At 32.7% G+C, this 23,030-nt stretch overlaps 1 protein-coding gene across 1 annotated transcript; it reads left to right on the top strand.

Moving 5' to 3' along the window:
* The first annotated feature begins 3,724 nt into the window (after nucleotides 1–3,724).
* Gbeta5 (guanine nucleotide-binding protein subunit beta-5) lies at nucleotides 3,725–21,992 on the top strand. The gene is made up of 9 exons (XM_074178437.1): nucleotides 3,725–3,920; nucleotides 3,975–4,111; nucleotides 6,861–6,979; nucleotides 9,960–10,086; nucleotides 10,146–10,289; nucleotides 10,494–10,634; nucleotides 10,716–10,812; nucleotides 21,523–21,689; nucleotides 21,749–21,992. The coding sequence occupies exons 1-9, from the start codon at nucleotides 3,806–3,808 to the stop codon at nucleotides 21,758–21,760; spliced, it is 1,059 nt and encodes a 352-aa protein (XP_074034538.1). The 5' UTR covers nucleotides 3,725–3,805; the 3' UTR covers nucleotides 21,761–21,992.
* Nucleotides 21,993–23,030: the final 1,038 nt, after the last annotated feature.

Below are 23,030 nucleotides of genomic sequence, written 5' to 3'. Positions count from 1 at the left end.
TAGAGAATTCGAATAGCTTGAAGGAAGAATACTTCTAGAAAATGCAGAAGCCGTGAAGAAAGAACTTTGTGGTATGGCGAGTCTACTCGAAGAAAGGATAGGAACCATCGAGATAGAGATAGACAAAATCAGGAAGGAAATGAATACGGAAGTAGTGAAAATCAAAGGCCCAGTTCAGGCAGAAATCAGCAAGATGAAGGAAACAATTAGCAATTTGCAAAACCAAATCGTTAATTCTGCCGACACCGCAGAAACTATTACCGAAAACTCAATTCCGGAACTGAAAGATGTCAAAGTCAGTTCTAAACCATGAAAGCTCTCCATGGAGCCGTCCCAGTTCGACGGAAAAACTCCTTGGGCAAAATACCGCCGACAATTCGAAGCCGCGGCCAGAGCGAATGAATGGAATGCAGGAGAAAAGGCGGTAGCATTAACATTGGCGTTGGAGAAGCAACGAATATTTTGCAAACCCCCACGACCCAGAAACAGAGGGCCGTGAGGGTTTACAGGAAAATGTAATGGACTGGTTAGCAGTTCAGGCATTCTTTGACGGACTTCGCGACCAAGAAACGTGGATGCACTGGCAAGCGTTCTGGAGTTTGAGGCTGCAAAACAATCCTGCAAGAGCCAGAGCAAAGTTCGAGCTATCGAGGAAGATGGATAGGTGCCTGCTGATATTGAGGCCACCCTCCCCGACGGCTCTGCAAATTGATTCGATCTTGTACGTGATATCTATGAATAATGTGCTACATTACAGTGAAAAATTCATCAATGAGTATCCACTATTAACGGAGATATAAGCAAAAATATGTCAAAAAATGTAAGTTTTTATTTTTATACACCCTCTTCGACGGCACTGAAAATTGATTTGATCTTGTACGTGATATCTATGAATAATGTGCTACATTACAGTGGAAAATTAATCTACGATCATCCACTTTTAACGGAGATATAAGCAAAAATATGTCAAAAAATTCAAGTTCTTATTTTTTACACTCTCTCCGACAGCACTGCAAATTGATTTGATCTTGTACGTGATATCTATGAATAATGTGCTACGTTACAGTGAGAAATTCATCAACGATCATCCACTATTAACTGAGATATAAGCAAAAATATGTATGAAAATAAAAAAAAAATATTTTTTACACCTCCGACGGCAGTGCAAATTGATTTGATCTTGTAATTGTCATCTATGAATAATGTGCTACATTACAGTGTAAAATTCATCAACGATCATTCACTATTAACGGAGATATAGCTGCCTCAAAGGCTTGCCTCAAAGGCTTGCCTCAAATTGCCCCGCTCTGTTTCGAAACCTCAGATCTCATTTCAGTCGTAGCTCATCGAGACAAGTTTCGAGAATTTCAACAGTTTTTCAAATCGAAATACATAAAATTCTTTCACCTGCCATAACACGTTGAAACAGTGCGTGGATAGGGTACTTGAACAATTTGATGTTTTGAAAGCATATTTGAGGGAGTCAGTCTTTGAAGATCCTTCAGCAACAACAGAACAAATGCTCAATACAATGAATAATATTTTTACATATCTATATTTGGAGTTTATGAGTTATACTCTGGGGTTATTGACTAAATTTAATTTGTTATTCCAGTCAGAAAAACTACTTATTCATAAAATTAAATCTGAAACAGAGATACTTTTAAAAACACTTTGTTGTAATTATATGGAAATAGAAGAGGTAAAACAAAAAAATATTTTTTCCCTAGACCATATTAACCTAGAAAATTCGTGAAGTTAGATAAAATATACCTTGGAGTATCAGCTTCAGAAACATTCCAGTCTTTGAAAATTGACCCCAATGTGTCACAAAAAGATTTAGATTTTTTTTCCAAAACTTGCTTGGAATTTTACGTAGAGTTTTAGTTAGTTACAAACATAAAAGATAGATTCGATTTTGAAGATTCTATTTTTGATTATATATTCATTGTAGAACCATTAAAAGCCCAATCTTTTGAAGAAAAGTCATTAAAGAAAGTCCTTAGTAGATTTCCAATTTTCAATCAGTTTGTAGATTCTCAATGGCGAAATCATGCCCTATTGGAGCATGATATTTTAAACCTTCCTGTAGAAGCAGATGAATATTGGTCTAAAATTTTTGAGTTGAAAAATGCTGTAGGAGCTGAACTATTTCCAAACTTGAAAAAAGTTATAATGTTTCTTTTGATACTGCCCTCTTCGAATGCTTCTACTGAAAGAGTTTTCAGTAGCCTGTTCAATATTAAAACAGAGGCTAGAAATTTATTATCGACGTCAACAGTAAGGTCACTGTTGGCTACAAGGGAAGGTATTCGAGAAAATGGGGGTTGTTTACATTTTGTGCCCGAACAAAATATGCTCAATGCTAATATATGGCATCCAGAAAAATAAATTGCAATATTGTAAAAATAGTATTATATATAAATACATACACTGCAAAAATTATCTCATCACCAATACTTCCTGATTTTTAAATTTTTTGAGGACTACCGATATACATTAAGGGATTATGGCGCTTTATTCAATTTCAAATTATTAATTTCTCACTATTCTAAAATTCTGAAATACCTACTGAAAAGTGATCATTTTTGTGGAGTAGGTATATGCGCTTGTACCTAGTACCTAAAATGCAGTTGTGTTAAATATTTAGAGTTCCTATTTAAGTTATGTCAAAGTAGACAGTTTTTACATTTCTAGTTGTACATGGTTTGTTTTTTCGTAATAAATGTTCATCATATTACGTGTATTTTCTATTAAAATGAATACAAATATCCAGTTTTCGTTTTAGTACATATAGTCAATAAGTCAATATTGACTTATTGACTATATATTTCTTTCCCAAATACTGACCAGCAGTATTTGGAAAAGAAAACTTTTGGCTTTCTTCTTCTACAAAAATTCTCTTTCCCAAAAAAAACCCTTCATAAAACCTTTAATATTGTTTTGTATTCTGGACACACTCGTGAGAGTAATTAATAAGGGAAAATATAAAAATAAATAAATTTCATTGTTCAAATTCTATAAAGATGAGGGGTGGTTGGGTGTTATATTTCATTTTTGGCAGCACAAAATGTGTCTAAATTCTTATAAAATGATAAGTGATTTTATTTTGCAGTTATCTTTAGTTTTGATATTTCCTTGTTGGCAACCATGAACTATATTTATAAATGTCGGTGCCATTTTCACTGTCACACTACTTTAACCTGTGTTTGGCTCCAACTTAAATAAAAAGCTTTTGAATTGCTGTTCCTTGTGCAATAAATACTATTGTGGTTTAAAATATTGAAACAATATTTACTGACATTGACAGTTGATACAAAAGGTTGCCAACAAAAAATTATGAAAACGGGCCACCACATCCTATTAGAATATCATCCATTAAAGAAATGGTTCAAAAAATATTTTTCATAATACTATTGACTGTCGCTATCCTACATTTCATACCAAATTATTTTGGCAGTAGAGTATAAGAGCATATTCAGTGTAATATAATTTTTTTGTGTGCACATTTCGTCGTCAATCTACGATGAGCTTGACTTTCAAATCAATATATTTCTTGCTTTAAACAATGCAATTTTATTTGAAAACACCGACTTTTTGAAAAGTGTTGTGTCCTGGCAAAAATCGGGTAATCTCAGTAACAATTTTGGGTATTTTGACGATTTCTCATTGGCAACACTGGATTCAATACCAAAAATGGGAAGTAATCTTACTGGGCAGAGTACACTAAACCAATGGGATCTTTGTTGTTTATATTGATTTTTTTATAATAGCCATATTTTTAAAAATAACTTTGACAACCATAATGGAAAATGAAAGTAAAGATGGTCCTGTTGAGACTATAGAGTCTTTGACAAAAGAGGTAGAGGCCCTGAAAAAAAAATTGGAAGATGAGAGACAAAAGTTGAATGATGTTACTTGTAGGTTTTTTATTCTGACAGAATTTTCGGAAAATACATTCTGTTACATTTCAGTGGCAACTGTTGCGGAACGCTTGGATATAATTAATTATATGAACATTAAACCAAGAAGAACCTTAAAGGGTCACCAAGCCAAGGTTTTATGTTCAGATTGGTCTCCTGATAAAAGGCATATAGTGTCTTCATCTCAGGTGTGTTTTTGCAAGAACTAGAAGTTTTATCTTAAAAAATGGGCTCCCCATTTTTAATTCCAGGAATAATATCTCCACCAAAAATATCTCCAGACAAATACATCTCAAAACTAAAGTACCCCACAAAAAAAAAATATAAAGGAGTAGGTAGCAGGAGTTCAGCTATCATAGAAGTTTTTGTATATTTTATTTGGCAAGATGTTTTTGTCGAAAGAATGTTTTGTCCTGAGCCTTTTTTTACTGAGATATTTGTAGCTGAGAAATTATGAGGGGGTATTATATTTTTGGTAGAATATTGTTTAACACCATAGATGGCGTCTAATGCCTACTTCTTGAAATGATTTCTGTTTGTTATCCACTTTTTTGGGTTTTTTCACTTTCCACAATCTGAAAAAAATATGAAAATTATGATGGAGAACTTTTAAGTGTAGAAATGGCAAACTTTTTGTTTACCCCGATAAGTTACTGTGTAAAATCAAAGGATTTCTCACAAAGATAAATGTTCTATTTATCAGTAACTTGTTGTATTTAACACTTTTGCCTATCTAAAAAATTGCTAAGAAATAATATAAGAATTATCTTAATGTTTTGGAGGCCAAACTCTGCCTACGTCTTCAGAAATGGACCAAAAATTAAAAGATATATGCTGATATTCCTTTGCTGATTATTTTCTCAACTTATTCGTTAGATGTCAAAGGAGTTTTGAAATGTGAATTATGTCAATGTTGTTGATTGACTACTGAAACATTCGATGTAATACAAGGTGCTCTCCATTTTGCCACTATCTAAATTGTTCTTCAAGGCAGGTAGCCAAGTACGATCTATTTCTAAGGAGCTGTTCGAAATACAATTCTCTCCAGTAAACTAAAAAGTTTGCCCTTTCTACACTTGTATAAAGTTCCCCATTATAATTTTCATATTTTTTCAGATTGTGGAAGATGAAAATACCCAAAATAGGTCGATAAAAAATTGATTTTTCTCCACAAAAATGACTTTCCTTTGATTTCTATGTGGTTTCATTCCAAACCTATTTGACCTGTAGGAAATTAAAAAATTTGAATACAGTTATAATAAAGATAAAATCCATAATTTGGGAGAAGGAATATGTTGCCTGCCTCATTCATTTTGTTCCAAACCCACATTTTTTTTAATACTGACAGATTTAAAAAAAAATATAAAAAATACACCATTGAGCGAAGATGTATCAACTCAGTAAATTGCAAAAGTTGATACATAAGGAAAGTACATTTCCTCACTTATATAAATTTTAAATTTCATTTTTACTTTGCAATTATTTTGTGTGGAACAATGAGTTCTTACATGATTAAAATTCAAATTATATGATTCTTGGGTAAAGTGTTTTAGTTCTGTGTTTGTCACTGAGGCCATTAAAATTTTCATTTGGACTCTTATACTTTTTGTTCATTCTTATGAACCAAACAAATACAGCTGTAATTAATTTTGAGATATATTTATATTGATGATGATATTCTTTCATTTCTGGCATTTTCTTTTGCATTTTAGAACTCTCCTATAAAAAAAAGTAATATTTTCGACAAAAAAAACTGTCCATATTTTGTAGGTCATAAATAAAGTATTGAAATAATCGATAGTTATAAATTAAAAAAAAAATTAAATTTTTTTGTGCCTTTAACTTTTTTGCATTTTTGAAAACTTTTTTATGGCACTTATTGTGATATTTAACTTCTTCTATTGATTTCGGAATAATTTATATTTTGTAGATCATGAATTTCCTGCTGAAATAGTGATTATATTGACCATAAACTTCACATTCATTATTTTCGTGTTTCTGGTACCATTATTGGGTTTTTGAAAAAGTTTCTCATAAGTATGATAATTATTATCTTCTCAGAACTTTTTTTTTTATTCTAGAGATTATTATTATCATTATCATTAATTAATATTAATTATTATTATTTGCTGACCCATATTTTATTAGTAATAAACTAGTTGTTGAAATAATAATAAAGACCAAAAATAATATTTGTATTTCTTGTATTTTTTATTCTGTTCCTGAATAGTTTTATAATTAAAATGGTGAATATTGAATTGAATTTATAACCTACAAAATATGGGACTGGTTGTCCCGTATTTTGCAGTTATAAATTATTTACAGAAATAATAATAATGACCATAAATCTAAAGATCTTTTGATTTAGATCACAGTTATGAAAAAGTTTCTAATTCATATGATGAATAATGATCACCTTCTTGACATACAAAATGTACTTTCAATAATAAATTGTTTGTTACATAGTTATTAGCAACTCAGATTGTAACAGTTCCAATAAATATTGAAATGTTCAATAAAATTTTATAATTAACTTTAAAAATGAAATCCGAATTTGGTAATTCAAGCATGAAACTAATTATCCCAGTATTTTTATATATAGACTGATGATGTTGTTTGGACTACAAATGAGTGGCCCCGTACTAATGTATGGGAGTGAGAAATAGATTCGATACAAATTATTCATTTCGTCTTTTTTATATCATGGGTTCAATATTGAAGATTAGGCAGCATTTGTATTAAGGAAATTGGATTAAAAGTAATAACAAATCAGACCCATTGTCTAAATTATTGTTTAGTTTTAATTTAGTTTTTATATCCAAAAGCTGTTGTTCCTGAGGAACAGAAACAAGACAACGAATTGGTTTCTCATGTGGTCCACTCTACATTATGCATTATTTTTTATTCCCTATATGTTTATTTATGAATTTGTACTAGGATGGGAAAATGATAATTTGGGATGCTTTTACAACTAACAAGGAGCACGCAGTTACGATGCCAACAACTTGGGTGATGGCATGTGCTTATGCACCTTCAGGGAATTTGGTAGCTTGCGGGTACATAGCTTGTAGATTATAGAAAAGGGAAAATGAACAGAATAATCTCACAGGTCCAATTATTACATTATTTAAAGAATGAAGCTACAGAATGCAATACCTTTTGAAATACCGATTTGAAAATCAAAGTTCCTAATTCCTAAGAAATTTATGAAGGTTCTGATGAAATATAAAAGGTAACAGTTTTTTTATAATGACTAGTTAAGAATATATAGGTCGAGTTATAATAAGCAGCAGATTACATTAAAGATGGTCTAACCTATTATAAACAGATACATTTTTCAAATTTCTAGTTTTTTTGTATGTTTCAACACATTGTATGAAGTTGCTTCGGTTAGTAGATTGTAGAACTAACTCAATTTTAAATTGAAAAGGGTGTATTTTTAGGAGAGAATTTTTCGGAAAGAAATATTTTTGGTTTTCTACTTCTCCATGTCTATACAAAAAAGTTTTTTTTTTCTTTCATATAATTCAATATTTATATGAAAGTAGTTGATTCAAGAGGGCTTTTTCTTCTATTTTGTGTCTGAAAGTTACTTCTTTGCATAATTTATACATTTTGTGAAGAGTTTATTTTGAAATTAATTGAATTATTTTTGTCTTCAGAAGTTTCCCACATTAAATAAAATTGTCAATGTATTTGCTAATTTCCAGCATTTCATATCCAATTATGAGAAGTGTTTCATGTGTTATGTTATGTTTATGTTTTTATTAATCTAATACAAAACATATTTCCGCTATCAAAACTACACTATTCTTTAGAGCTTTTCACCACCCAATTTCATCTACCAGTTGACGCCATATGGAGATAGCTATTCTATTTCTTAAACTAACTTCCCCTTTTTGTATTTAAGGGGTTGACTAACACTTTCGCTTTCAGTCACTCATCAAAAATATTCTGAGAACTAATTAGTGGGAAATTTTCTGGAAAAAATCCAAATATTTATAAACATGAGATGATTTATCGGATATATCACTCAAAAAACTGGAAAACCATAGACACGTGTTTCAGGCTTTTCGCCCATCATTAGTATGGTGCAGCCAAGTGCAATGATATGCAACACTTTTTTGTCAAAAGAACTACAAATGCACGGAGCCATCAGCAGAAGCCAGTACTGTTACAATATTGTCTTTTCAATTAAAAATTGTATAAAATGATGTATTTTTACGTAAATTCTGTTCGACCTTGATTTCTTGTCCTGTTCAAATGTTAAGAGGAGGGGACTATCCACACTGAATAACCACTTAGACATTCAAAATAAATATAACAATTATAAATAGGTATGACAAATGTAAATGCATACACGTATATGAAGGTCATTGTGTATTATCACTTTAGTATTCATCATGTCATGACAAGCATTTTGATAATTCTAAGACAATTTTAAAATTTTTAAATCCTTGATCATATCTATGAAATAAGCTAAATCATTTTATATTTCTTCGTATTCATAAATAATAGAATACTTTGCAGTTAAGGATTTTGGCGTTGACAAAGTTATGTTATTGTTTGCTTGGCAAATTTAATATATTCTGTAACATTGCTATCTCAGAAGTATGTCTCTTTTTGATGATACCAACAGTTTTCATTGTAAATACACAAGATATAGTCAGGATTTGTAAAATGAAAAAAATAATAGTGATCATTTAATTTGGCATTACTTAAATAGTATAGTTCTTTTTTTTTACAATCAAAACTCATTAAATGCCTGTTGCAATAACCCTAGAAAGCAATTCCAATTTTGAAGCAATTTTTTAGTCTATTACTGGTTTTTTTTTGCTCTTCAATTTACTGAGATAATATGGATTATCCTAGGTTAACGTTGAGCTATCAAACAAAAAACAAATTATGGTTCATTTTAGGCTCCTTGGACGGAGTGTCCAAGTTTCCAGGTCTATAGGTTTTATGTCTGATGTTTTAACTAGTAGAGATGAGATGAAGTGTTCTAGTTGTCCTCACAGCATATACTTTAGTATGTACTGGCGTATGCACGCTACCTTATCGCTTTTGATAAGGCCTATCACAGTAGTAGACGATATGTCAGGTATAAAAACCGACCAGCAAATCGGGAAAATAGTTTTGACACATGATTTCGGTTTTTTTATTTCATGCTATTTATTTTTTCATAGTTCTCAAAAGTCTTGACTCAAAATGAATACAACGCCTCGAAAGGTTAAAATTGTGGGTTCGCCTCTAAGCCTCAATGTGCCAAATACATTTCTTGTTATAGGACCGTCTGCAATGTTTGATGTAACCTATTAAAAAATATAGGATTAATATCTAAATGCTTTATTTCTGGTATTGCTGGATGATCACCTAAATTATACAAGATGGTAAATTGAATTTGGTAGGATTGTGAAATTGAAAATATAATACTTGCATAACTGTTGGAAATTCAAAATAGGCTCAATTTGAATATAGGAATTGTTGAACAATTTTCAAGTAAATTTTCAGAAATAAAAAAACATTATTTTCTTCATCCTATATTCATCCTATATTTCTACAAAATAAATAGGTCATCAATGAAACAAGGGACTCAATTTGTTGGTTGGATGTTCTAAAATTTCCAGTGTTTTGATTTCTCATGTACTTAAATAATATAAACAAATAGTTATTTTTGATTTTACCTCTTCAGTCTCTGCTTGAAGTATCCACTCAAATATTCAAATATATTGGAGCCTAAAATGAGCGTAAAAGCACTGTAATTTTGAATTTTTTACGAAAATTAAGGAAGTGTGAAGATTTACCAACACAATATTAAAACTTACATTGAAGTAAAGTCTACTTTTTTCATACTGCAAACACAATTATGGGTATAGAAATTTAAAAATTATAGACCAATATTCTGTAATGTTCGTCACTGCCCCCTTGACTGAACTGTGTAAATATAGTTATAAATTCTTGAGACCGTGAGATTGTTTTTCTCATTTGCCCATATCAGCATTTGTAGTTCTGAGCTTCATTTATTTTTTTTATTAGGGGTTTGGATAATAAGGTAACTGTTTATCCCTTAAGTCTAGACGAAGATGTATCACTACGAAAAAAAACTGTTGGAACTCATACTAGCTACATGAGCTGCTGTATTTTTCCCAATTCAGATCAACAGGTACGAATGCCCACTTTTTAATTGATGATGTTTAGTAGATCAATCCAGTGTTTTTGCAGATTTTGACTGGTAGCGGAGATTCGACGTGTGCTCTATGGGATGTAGAGTCGGGTCAGTTGCTTCAAAGTTTCCATGGACATTCAGCGGATGTCATGGCAATAGATTTGGCCCCTTCTGAAACTGGAAATACATTTGTTTCTGGAGTTAGTATCAAGCAAAAACACAATTATGATCAATTTTTATTTTAGAGCATCAGCTTGTAATGTGTTGTTAGGTATTTAGGCCTTTCAGTTCTGCAAAATACAATAAGTATTTTGTACATTTGGTACAAGATTCGTTTGATAAGATTAGTACTAAAGTTGGTTACAGATTTGGAATGATTTAACATGAACACTGTATTTTTTCAGAGTTGCGATAAAATGATTTTAATTTGGGACATGAGGTCTGGACAATGTGTCCAATCTTTTGAAGGCCACGAATCAGATGTGAATAGTGTGAAATTCCACCCTAGTGGTGACGCTATCGCAACTGGCAGTGATGATGCAACGGTTTGTTTCAATTATTTTTTCTATATTTTTAAGTAGTACGTAATTGTTGAATAGACTATTATTGATATTTTTTATTTTCAGTGCCGGTTGTTTGACTTGAGAGCTGACAGAGAAATAGCAATTTATACTAAGGAGAGCATAATGTTTGGTGTGAATTCTGTTGACTTTTCTGTATCAGGTGAGTTTCAGTTACTTCTCGAGCTCGACAGAAAGAATTTTTTTTCGATATTGAATGTTTCAATAATTAAATTTGAATTTTCTATTGTAGAATTGTGTTGCTTGCAATTCTGACAATGAAACTAATGAATTCATTTAATGGAACTACCAATGAACTGGTAATAAATATGAATTATATAATAATATCGCAGCAGAAACAATTGATAATTTCTTCAACATTCCACTACTAGCCCATTTTTGTGACAAAATAGTGCTCCTGTTATAGGTCTCAGATATATGGTGCAATTTTTGTAATCTAATATAAAATTCATAAACCATTATAGTTTTAGTGGATAATTAATGAATACCAATAATACTGATACATTCAGTGAATATTAATTTATTTATCTACACTATCTACAGCATTGCCTATTTTTTACAAAATATTTAACAAATTTATACATATGTACTGTAACGATAATCTATAACTATCAGCTAGATGTAAGAAAATATAAAAAAGACAAAAATAAGCCAGTTAATTACAATCTTTTCACAGTATTTTTAAACGATTCCAAAGAATTGAAAATTTCTTAATCTACATTGTATGTGTTTGCAAGTCTCAAAATTCTGCCTATAGACTCATTCTGGCCATAGGTGGTATGATAAAAGGGTACTGTATTACTGGTTCTCTTTGGATCCAAATTTAAAATTATAAGTTCAACGAGTTTCGGGGAATTGATGTTACCATTGATCGTTTTGTAAGTTAGTATAAGATCTGAATCCTTTATGAACCAGAGTAATCAAGTTAAAAATGTCCAATATAATTTTATAGTTATATTCAGCAATATGATATTCTAGGTGCAAGGTTTTCCAGAAGTATTTCTTTTAGGAGTGCCACCATATAATTGATTCTACTAGAACTTTAAAACAATTTTGATATTCAACATAATAACACCATTTTGAGTTATTAGTCGCGTCGTATCCTTTAGATACAACAAGCCATAATGAAGCTTCTCTTTGCAAAGACAGATAGTCAATCGGATCTAATCATCGTGCCAAGCACTATCTAGTATTTTAAAAATCAGTTAGCAAAGTATATCTCAGAAATAGCACAAGCACGATAGCTAATCTGTCATCTTCAAATTGAGAATATTGAATGCACACATATTGGCAGCAGTCTACATAAAATATACTATTCAAAGGAGTGTTGCTAGAAGCCTATGGGTCGACATATTTTATAAGGCTTGAAAGTGCATTGGCATTGTATACCTGGTCAATGTGAGCTCGATATTTTCCATATTTGGCCGCTATTGGGGTATTGATTCCATTCTGGAGAACTTTTCTTCGAATGGTCAAGTGGATATTATCTTGTCCAAGTAATATCATCGGTTGTTTGTCAATTTCAGAGAAAGGAGTTCCTCGGAAATGTGAAAGCCTCTCCCAATCAGTTTATATTATTGGAGAGATGCATTAACGAGACAATATTTTTTTTTTAACATAAGATGAAATTAATTTTTTGGTGATCAATTTGTCAATTATTTGATTTGGATGTCCAGACATAACTTTTCACTTGTGATGCACTATTTGAACCTTTGGTGTAGTAATGAATATTACTTGAATTTTACCTTAACACCAAACCGTTATTTTTAACACCTCGACATGTGTTTCAATCACCAAGTGGGATAAAACTCCGGTAATATTCATGAATTTTCACTATCAATTATCTTATTGTCTGCTTGTTCTCAGAGACGTTGGTGATCTTTTGAATGGTATTTCCTTCTGTCAATATTGTTCATCTTCAGTTTCTGAAGTCGTTGATATACAATAAAAAGGGGGTTGGAGATAATGTGGATCCCTGGGGAACATCAGCGTTGATGGTAAAAGTTTTCGAGATATATCCATCGACGACCACTTGCAGGGAACGTTCTTTCAGGAAGCTGAAGAGCCATACACAAAAATGATCCGACAAGCCAAAGCATCGAAGTTTGGCCACGAAACCCTCATGCCACACACGGTCAAAGGCCTTAGAAATATCAAGCGCAGCAGCTCTTGATTCTCCATGTTTCTCGATTGCGTTATGCCAAATATGGGTGACATACGATAGAAGGTCGCCTGTTGATCTTTATTTCCGAAAGCCATATTGCTGATCGCTCAAGATGTTGAAGCCGTCCAAATATTTAATGATATGGTGGTTTACGGCTTTCTCCATGATTTTTTATATCACAGATAGCAAAGCGACTGGTCTATAATTATTTGTAAGATTTTTCTTGCCCTTTTTGGGAATAGACTGAACGCGAACAATCTTCCAACAAGAAGGAAAAACCCGTTTCTTGTAAGACAGGTTGAAAAGTCGGCAAAACACTGATGCGAGTTCATTTGCGCACTTATCGATAAGTAATTTCTGGCATTGTGGGTTCTAGTGTGGGAATAGTGGGTGGTGCCTTTCCCAAAATATCGACTGTGGAGTGGGACGCAAATTGTTCAGGTAGTGAATTTGTTTTTTCTATGGCTGTTGTTGCAATTGAACCATCCGCTTTTGTTAGTGGTGTAATTGTGGATTCTGTAAAGTTCTGATCAACAGCTTCAGCTACCGACCAGAAGGATTTAGACCCGTTGGGATTGGCAAGCAGTTTATCCCTAATTCTCTGATTGTGAAGTTCTTTGCTTTCATTTATCCTAATTTTGCAGCTGTTGGGAGCATTAACAAACCTATTTAGGTTTTCAACAGTTGTCACTGTAGACTAAACACCAAACCGTTATTTTTAACACCTCGACACGTATTTCAATCACCAAGAGATCATCTTCAAGATGAAAATTAAACTTAAAAAGTGGAAGTTATTCTGATGGATAAATTTTATTTTTATTTATACTACGTCTTCTCTATACAAAGCCAGGCACAGAAAATGCCTTTTCAACATTTCATCCATCACACATACACTGGGTGTCGGTTCAAAGCTCTGCCATCTGCTATATTATGTCCTACAGACTTATACCCTGAGGCCACATTAGGTACTGAAAGTAGGTATCTCACTCTCTGTACCCCGCTTCTCACTCCAGTTGACACTACACTATGAAAATAAACCATATGACTGAACAAAAGAAGAAGATTATACTAGTTGACGTCTATTTGTATACCTAACCATAACAATTTGAATAAGTGTCAGCATCTTGATTATGACTATGACTATGTAACAGTCTACAATTCGAAATTGGCAAAAAGGGGTTTATTTGTGTTCAGATTGTCTCCCAAACAATATACAATGAAAAGTGGGAAAATGGAATGTTACAGTAGTTGAAGCAAATGTGATAATCTCCGAAACATGGATGCGTGAAGGCGAAGAACTCTTTTATAGTTTCAAGAATCTCAATTCTATTTATTCCTTAAGGTTGAAACGTAGGGGTGGCATAGTAATATTTTTGGAAGAAAATATGGATTACGAAATTGTCTTAAAAGATCCTGCATACATTGAAGTAAAAATATCGCAATTTAACATTTTGTTGTGTGATATGTACTGATGGAGAACTCCAAAGCTCTTCTGAAGAGACTTGATGAAAATCTTCAAACATAAATAATACAAAACTGGAATGTTTTGTTTTTGGAGAACTGAATATTAACATTCTGAAGAATGCAAACAAAGTATTTTTGCTACCTGGTCAATCTCTCTTTCAGAAAAAGTGACTCGACTCTGTGAAAAATGAACTTATAGTCACTATAAGTTAATTTTTCACGCACTATGATATAGTGCGTCAACAGACGAGAAGAATTTGTCTATTAATTCCTCAACAATACACCGAAAATCATTTTAAAAAACTGGGCAGTCCTTCGCGTTACTACTAAAATGTTAGAGCATTATCTGAACCTGGCTCACACCTGAATTTACGGATTGCTGAAAACTTGGGTCTCTCAACTACAATGACTATAAAAGTGACTGCTTTATTGAAACCAGTTTCTTCAGCAGGGATGGGGGTGTATTAATAAACATTAAAAAATCATTTCTCACGCATCTAATTCAGTCTGATCCCTCGATTGAATAATTGTTTTTTCTCTTCAATAACAAATCTATAATTGGTACCTACTGTATATTTTCCACCCAAATCTATACCTACTTCATATCAATCTTCCTTTGATCAGCTAATCATCATAAGTGAGCAATATGCTAGTGCAACCCTTTTCCTATTTGGTGATTTTAATCTTCCTTCGGCAGTATGGGGTTTAAATGATTATTGCTTCGTTGCTTCTCTTCTGTACCCAGCTATTTAATCTGAGATTGATTCTATTGAAACTATATCCAACATCTGTGTTTTCCTCAATCTTTTCCAGTCCAACAAAATAATAAGGCTGTTGACTGTCCTGTTATTCTTCACTTGAATGTAATTTGCCGTTCAAAAGGGTATTACTATGACTTCTTCTCGTTGACTCAATTATTATTTACTTTGTTCTGCACTTCCGTGAGCTGAAGAAGAAATCAGCTCACAAGAGCGCAAGGTGTCCGGAAAGCTATGCAGCATTTAGTAATTTCAAATCTAGAGGTAAATTTTTAGCAAGACAGTGTTGAGCAAATTGCATCCAAGGCACTGAACATTCTATTATTAATAATGTTAAATCCTTTTGAAAATGTGTAAGCAGCAATGTGTAAGCAAATATAATTCCAGCTAGTTATGGAATCGCTCTGCAGTTGATTCAGTGGGATGTCCACTGCGCCACCTGCAAACAGAGCCAGGAAATAACTCCACAAGCATACTCTGGGGTGGGAGTCGGAATAATGATTAATATTCCGGAGAGGTGCATTATGACTTGCTGTCTAGTCCCCAGGTTTCGTCACGAGTTCTCTCTGAGGTCTCAATCTAAGGAATAGGCAGATTGAGACCCCGGTGTCTCATATCAATTTCTTGAAAATGGTTCCAAATCGGAGCCGAGTATATATACGAGGGTGGTCTGAAAAGCTTCCGACCTCAATATGAATATAGCATCACTTGTAAATAAAAGCTAGTGAATTTTGTTGTTCATCTGTTGACAGTAACTCACCATTTTGAACACGCAGTTGTTATGTAACCGTCGTTTGAGTGAGTTGATGTATTGAAAATGGACAAAATCGAGTATCGAGCTTTCATTAAATATTTGTTTTTGAAAGGCAATACGCCTACGAAAATCAAAGATGAGTTGGATTCTGGTATGGGGACTCTGCGCCGTTATTTACCACAGTGAAATTTTGGGCAGCTGAATTATTTAAATGTGACCGTAAAAGCATGGGAGACGGTGAACGTTTAAGACGTCCAAAAACTGCAACTACTGTCGAAAACATCGCCAACTTTCATCAAATGGTGCTAGACGACCGCTGAATTAAAGTGAGAGAGATAACAGAGGTTATGAACATGTCAAAAGAACGTGTTTGTCACTTATTAAATGAACATGTAGGCATGAGAAAACTGTCCTCGCGTTGGGTGGCACGTTTCTCACGTTAAACCAAAAACGTGTTCGAATGAACATTTTCAACGCTCTGTTGACGCAGTTTTGATGCCGATTAATTACTGTAGATGAAACTACGTGGTAGGAGATCATCATGAAAAAAAACAGTAAATTTAATTTCTCATTTTTCATGAAACTTGGATCCACCATTATACGCCCGACACGAAAATACAGTCCAAACAGTGGAATTAAAAAAAAAGCAAAAACTGTTTTTACAGCTGGGAAAGTGAAAACGACTGTTTTTGGGATAGTCATAGAGTTATTTTGATCTATTATCTTAAAAAATAAGAAAATCATTATAAGAGCATACTACGCCTCATTACTTGACAAGCTGAAGACAGAGAAAGAAAATCCTGTTTCACCAAGATAACGCACCGTCTCACACCTCAGCGGTTGCCATGGCAAAAATCCACGAATTTCGGCTGGAAATACTTGACCTCATCCACTATATCTAGCTCCAAGTGACTTTTTTTTATTCCGTCATCTAAAAATTGTGCTCGATGGACAGATATTTTCGTCAAATGAAGAGGGAATCATCTTCGTGAACAATTATTTTGCTGAGTACTATTTCAACGGGTTACAGAGATGGGAACATCCGTGGGAGAAGTGTGTAGAGTTGAAAGGAGACTACGTTGAAAAATAAAAAAATATGAAAAAATGTCTTGTCTCTTTGTTATTGGTTCTCTGAGTCAGGTCTGAAATCTTCTCCTCATGGTTGAACTTTTCCCTCACCGATATATGTGATGATGATATTTTGACTGCTATCAAAGAAATAAAATATAATGCTTTAGGTATTGATAATATAAATATCAAAATGATTTCTTTAGTGATACCACACTGTATTGATGAAGTTAAATATATTTTTAACGAGTCCTTCAGACAGGGTATTTTTCCAGATGTTTGGAAGGTTGATAATATAATTCCAATTCCGAAAAAGAACCTACCACGTTCAGTGACCTTCGCCCTATCAGCATTCTACCCTCATTCTCTAAAATATTCGAGAAAAATGTTTCGCGTCAACTAAGAGCTGTTCTCGAAGAAAATCGAATACCCCCGTACGAGCAGTCTGGGTTCCGCAAAAAACACGGAAGACAGACTGCCCTCTTGAAAGTACTCGACAATCTTGAGAGATTCAGAGATCAATCAAAAGTCACCATTTTACTACTGTTTGATCAAAGTAAAGCTTTTGATTTGGTTAATTTCGATTCACTCATCAACAAGATCAAGTTCATAGGGTTCGATGACATTTCTCTTGAATGGATGACCAGCTATCTCACAGGCCGATCACAGAGGGTCAACCTGGATGATTATTCATGGTCATCCCTAAAAGAAACAATCTCAGGTGTACCGCAGGGAAGTATTTTAGGACTCTTGATGTTTTCAGTGTTTACTTTTAATTACCCCACTTTCTTATCATATTGTCAAGTTCATCTATACTCAGATGATATCATATTTGTCTTCTCATAACATTGATACAGAAACTTGCGTGGCCAATATAAACACAGATTTGCACAAAACATTCCTATTCTCGGAGAATCATGGACTGAAAATCAATCGAAATAAAACTTTGGCCTTATGCATAGGGTCTCAAATACAAATAGTAGAAACTCAGTGTAACTTTAGGCTTACCTACTTTCGTTAACGCAGACACTGACTGTAGACAGTGCTAAAAATCTTGGAGTAACCATAGATAGCTGTTTGTCTTTCTATGAACATGTGACAAACATTTTCAAAGTATCATTCTTCAAACTCAAATCGCTATATAAATGCAACTATCAGTTATCAGAAGAAATGAAACTCAGGTTAGTTAAAACTCTTATTTACACCCATATCAAGTATTGTTGTTCGGTGTATTACAATTTTTTGCCGCAATATAACAAACAGAAGTTACAACGTATACAAAATGCTTGCATGCGATTTGTATGCTGTATACCATATGGTGCACATGTCACCCCATTTTTGTCAAAAATGAAGGAGCTGAATGTGAGGTATAGAGTCCAATATTTGATAAAAATGTTTTTGTTTAAGTTGCTTCAAACTAAAACACCTAGTTATTTATATAGTTTATTAAGCAGGCTTTCTGACATACATATGGTCAATTTGAGAATTAACTCATTCAACATACCTAGGCACCGTACTTCCAAATTTCAAGGATGTTTTTCTTATATAGCCCCTTTATATCCGAATGAAATTTTACTCCTTTTGAATCATAATATTCATCAATTCAAGAAAGAAATAAAATCACAGATGCTTACTGCTCAGTGCTAATTAAAAAAAAATTAATTCAATGTATGGTAGTGCAATGAAATTGTTAAATTGGTAATGGTAAAAATATTAAGATTTATTAGCAATTATTTGATGTATTATTTTTTCTTTTCTCTTTTACTAATAATGATTGAGAGTAGAAGTACGCCCAGTTGACAGCAAATCGGGAGCGTGCTCATTAATTTTTGAGAGGGTTAAGAATGAAAGAAAAATTCTTAGTACAATTAGTTGTAGTCATTAGGTGGGTCTTATGAAAACGGAGTAATAATCGTGGTAATTATAGTAGGTACCAAATAAATTAACAATATTTATAAAAAACACAATATATATATATATATATATATATATATATATATATATATATATATATATACAAATATGAAAGTTATTGAGTGTCTTGATATAGAAAGTTTGCCACTTTCATGAGTGCTATGTCCGATATTAACTTTTGTTTCTATATATATATATATATATATATATATATATATATATATATATATATATATATATATATATATATATATATAACTTTTTTTCACTATTGGGTTGCAGCAATTGATAAGTGAACTCTTTATAACTATTCTCAAGCTTTCGAGTAACTTAAACTCATCGTCAGGGGTACTAGAAAATACAAATTACAAATTTTTGATAATAGAATATAATATAAATGTAAATGTACAAATTTTCATCTAATCTTTAACCTCAGATTCGGCACTGTTGCTACCGCTATCATCAAAGTGAATTATGATTGGTTCAATATTGTGTTCAATACGGTTGTCTACGTCCCACATCTTTTGCTCTTCTTTTAAAACATGCTGCATGCATTTCTTCCAGTCTTCTGCAGAAACAGTTCGAATAGCTTCTTGTAGGTGATGTTGCACTTCCACTAATTTAAATGTACTGTTTTCTCGTGCCACATATCCTTTTACTTGCGCCTAGATTAATTCTATTGGGTTTAATTCGCAGTGGTATGGTGGTAACCTTCAAACTGTAATTCCACGACTTACGCCATTTCATCCACTGCGAATTTTTTATATTTGTCTGTGTGTAATTTTGTTAGCTGAAGTAGTTCTGCCTTTAAACTATCTTTGTTATATTGGATGTTCTTATTAATTAACCATTCTTGAATTGCTGCTTTTTTCCATGATTGTTTCGATAATGGTTCTAAATGTCGACTATGGTATGGGGCATTCTCCATGACGATGACAGACCCAGGTTCCACAAGTTGAATGATGCCTTCAAATCATTTTTCAAACACCTCGGCATTCATCTCTTCATGATAGTCGCCTGTTTTCTTAGATTTAAATATTAATTCACCATCAGACGACTACCTTTTCCAGATGGCTGTTTTAACCCAACTGACAAACCTTCAATAAAGGCTTGTCGTGCACTTATTATATTACCATTCTGCCATACTTTTTTGACCGTATGTCCTTGGTTAACCCATGTCTCGTCCATGAAGTACAATTTTTTTTTGAGCTTCCGAAATTCGTCAATTTTTCTTAGATAGTTTCTTCTCCATGCTATTACTTCTTGACGTTCAATGAGAATGCTTTTCCTGTCAACTTTTCCGTACGTAAATTTCATTTCGTGTACAAGTTTCCTAAAAGTTTCTTTACCCATTTTTGGGACCAATTTATGATCGCTAAGTGCCGCCAGAACTGTTTGTAGTGTGGGCAGCTCATTCTGAAAAAGAAACTGTGAATAGTTATGCGTATAATGGTTTTGGCTTCTTCATCAACTGTGATTTTTTTTCGTCCGCTACTAGTTTTTGGCGTGTGTACGTCCTCATGAATTTCTGCTTCTCTTAGTATTTTGTAAATCGATGATTTTGGTACACCGGTATAATCAGAGCACATATCAACTAATTTATCTTTTGTAATTGTGGAACTTAATGATGTAGAAATGCTCGGTTGGTTATTCGGAGGTACACACGTATAATTACAGCACATATGCACAAAGTCATCTTTTGGTGGCTGATGATCTCTTTCAAGACAGTGAAATACTCGCAGTACAATTTGTTTTTCTCTTACTGACCGAGACTTCGACCGTTTTACCTTTTTCGACGTGGAAGGCCCGACCATGTCTCCCATTTTTTGAGTAGTTTGAGAACGGTGTAGAAATATAATTATGTAACGCTTAAACACTTATTAGCACTATTATTTGTTATCACAACACGTCGTTGCTGACAAACTTAACTGTAAAACGTACAATTCACGCTGTATAATTCACAAACCAATGATACGCTCATGGCTGCAAGTACATTAGTGAGGACTGCAACGATGAGATGGAAGTTACGGTAAAGTGACAAAGACAGAATATCGTTGCGTACAGCGTTGCCACTAGTTGTAATAAATATCTAACACTATACAGAAAATAATGAATTTCAACTGATCAGTAATCAGGAAATGTATAAGTATTACTCATTACAAGCTCATTACTGGTTTTTGTCATAAATAATACCTTTTAATCGTACTAGTATTGTGTATTATCTATAATTTGCCACAACCTACAACTCTACTGCTTACTATATTTTGATTCTGCTATAAATTGGTAACATAAAATTTAGATATGACAACGCGCTTTACTCTCAATCATTATTGGTTTTACTATAAATAAGTATGTTTATAATTATTTTCTTATACTCACTGTATAATTTTTGGGAGGGGTGGAAAATAGCCTTTGGCTAACCCTTTTCCTTTTATGTATAAATGTATTTTTATGCATAATAAACGATATTATTATTACCATTATTATTATTTCAATTTCACTACATTGAAACACACTTTCCACACCAACAGCCAACGAAGTTAACATAATCAGAAGATGAACTACAGTCATTATGAACTACACTTGATATAGTAAATACAGTTTATTTTCTGATGATATCAACATTTTTGGTATAACATACCTATAGAAGGCTATTTCAGTTTTAGCAGGGTTTGTGTAGATTCATGCTATGCCAGAGAAACTAGCTCTACCTCTCAATGCAATTTCCAGGTCGTCTCCTGTTTGCTGGTTACAATGATTATACAGTGAACGTTTGGGACACTCTCAAATGTGTGAGAGTTTGTCTCCTATATGGTCACGAAAATCGAGTTTCGTGTCTACAAGTATCTCCTGATGGAACAGCTCTCTCTACTGGCTCTTGGGATTATACGTTAAGGGTGAGTTATTATCATTTTTACATTTGTGTGTTTTAAAGTTATCTTTTGATCTTTTGTAGGTTTGGGCTTGAAATGTAACGATATGCGAACTAAATAGATTTTCATGAGGGACAACAGCAGTCACTCAACTCAGTTAAACTAGGTTAGAATTGTAATGAATAAATAAATATCGATGTTAGGTGTCACAAAAACAGTTTCAAAATGTGTCACTTACTTGCAGTTTACCAAGATACATGTCTAACGATAATGTCATATTAAACACTTAAATGTAGAGCTTGTATGTGTAACGAAATTCATTATCAATTTGGGGTGTTTTAATTGCTAAAAAACCTACATCACTTCTCTCAGTTATTTAATATAGCCACAAAATGTACAATGATTGATGACTGAAGTTTTTCCAGTTGACTTTTTTTGCCTACCCACTAATAGAAGTCAACTTATGAGTGAATTTAAGTGGAAAGAAACGTTTATTCAATTTCTGAAACAGAAATAAATGGTTTGTCATTATAAACATAATTACAATATTGATTGTTGTTTTTTAATTTAATACATTTTTGCCATATTATTTGATAAAGTTTATTTTCTCTAAGACGATCATGCAGAATTGGGCGAAATTGTAAGTTTTATTTATTAGAGAAGAAAGTTAGAGGAAAGTTGAATTTCCAGCTTTGAAATTTAAAAAATATCTTTCTGAGTAATTTTGAAAACTTGCTTCATAGGCTATTTGCTGAAATAAGTTTTCTGAAGGTGGAACATTAAAATAATGTTAATACCTATTTTGTCGTTCCCAAGCCTAATGGACCTTTTCACTGATATTGGGAAAACCGTGAAAACTACGATTGATAGTACTTCGTTTTATATTTTTCATAATTTCATGTCATTAGTTCAAAATCAAGAAAAGGATTGTCATGACGTCACTAACATTTGATATAAAGTTGGCAACACCGCAAAACTTATTTATATGGCATAATTTGATTTTATTCTTCCTGTATTCTTGTTCTGACTGTGGGTTAGTTTCAAAATTAATAATCATTTCATATTACGAAACAGACTTTATATTTGGAATTTTGTAAAAGAGATATTTGATTGAGTAGAAGTTTGAATTGAATTGAGTAGTACTATCGTATATTCATCTTGCTTCACAAAAATCATATACATTTTGGAATGTGGTTTGAAAAGAGATTAAGTCTCGATTATATAGTCACAGTCATTTTTTAGACTTCAATTTTTTTCTGAAGAATAAGGGACCATTTTCTTATAGTACTAACCAAAAATGATGTCAAAAAAAAACTTTCCAATATAATCATCACTGAACTTCAAAATATGGATTTTATTTTCAAT

The sequence above is a fragment of the Leptinotarsa decemlineata genome, unplaced genomic scaffold, assembly GCF_025532065.1.
Source record: "Leptinotarsa decemlineata unplaced genomic scaffold, Ldec_3_MD MMD2_tig00003798_RagTag_RagTag, whole genome shotgun sequence".
NCBI classification, from domain to species: Eukaryota; Metazoa; Arthropoda; class Insecta; order Coleoptera; family Chrysomelidae; genus Leptinotarsa; species Leptinotarsa decemlineata.
This window is presented reverse-complemented; position numbering and strand designations above follow the sequence as displayed.

Bases quoted from the DNA above. Each gene is read 5' to 3' on its own strand.
- Gbeta5 (XM_074178437.1), top strand. From the start codon at position 3,806: ATGGAAAATGAAAGTAAAGATGGTCCTGTTGAGACTATAGAGTCTTTG. The intron at 3,921-3,974 runs GTAGGTTTTTTA...GTTACATTTCAG, and splicing joins AAAGTTGAATGATGTTACTT to TGGCAACTGTTGCGGAACGC. The intron at 4,112-6,860 runs GTGTGTTTTTGC...AATTTGTACTAG, and splicing joins ATATAGTGTCTTCATCTCAG to GATGGGAAAATGATAATTTG.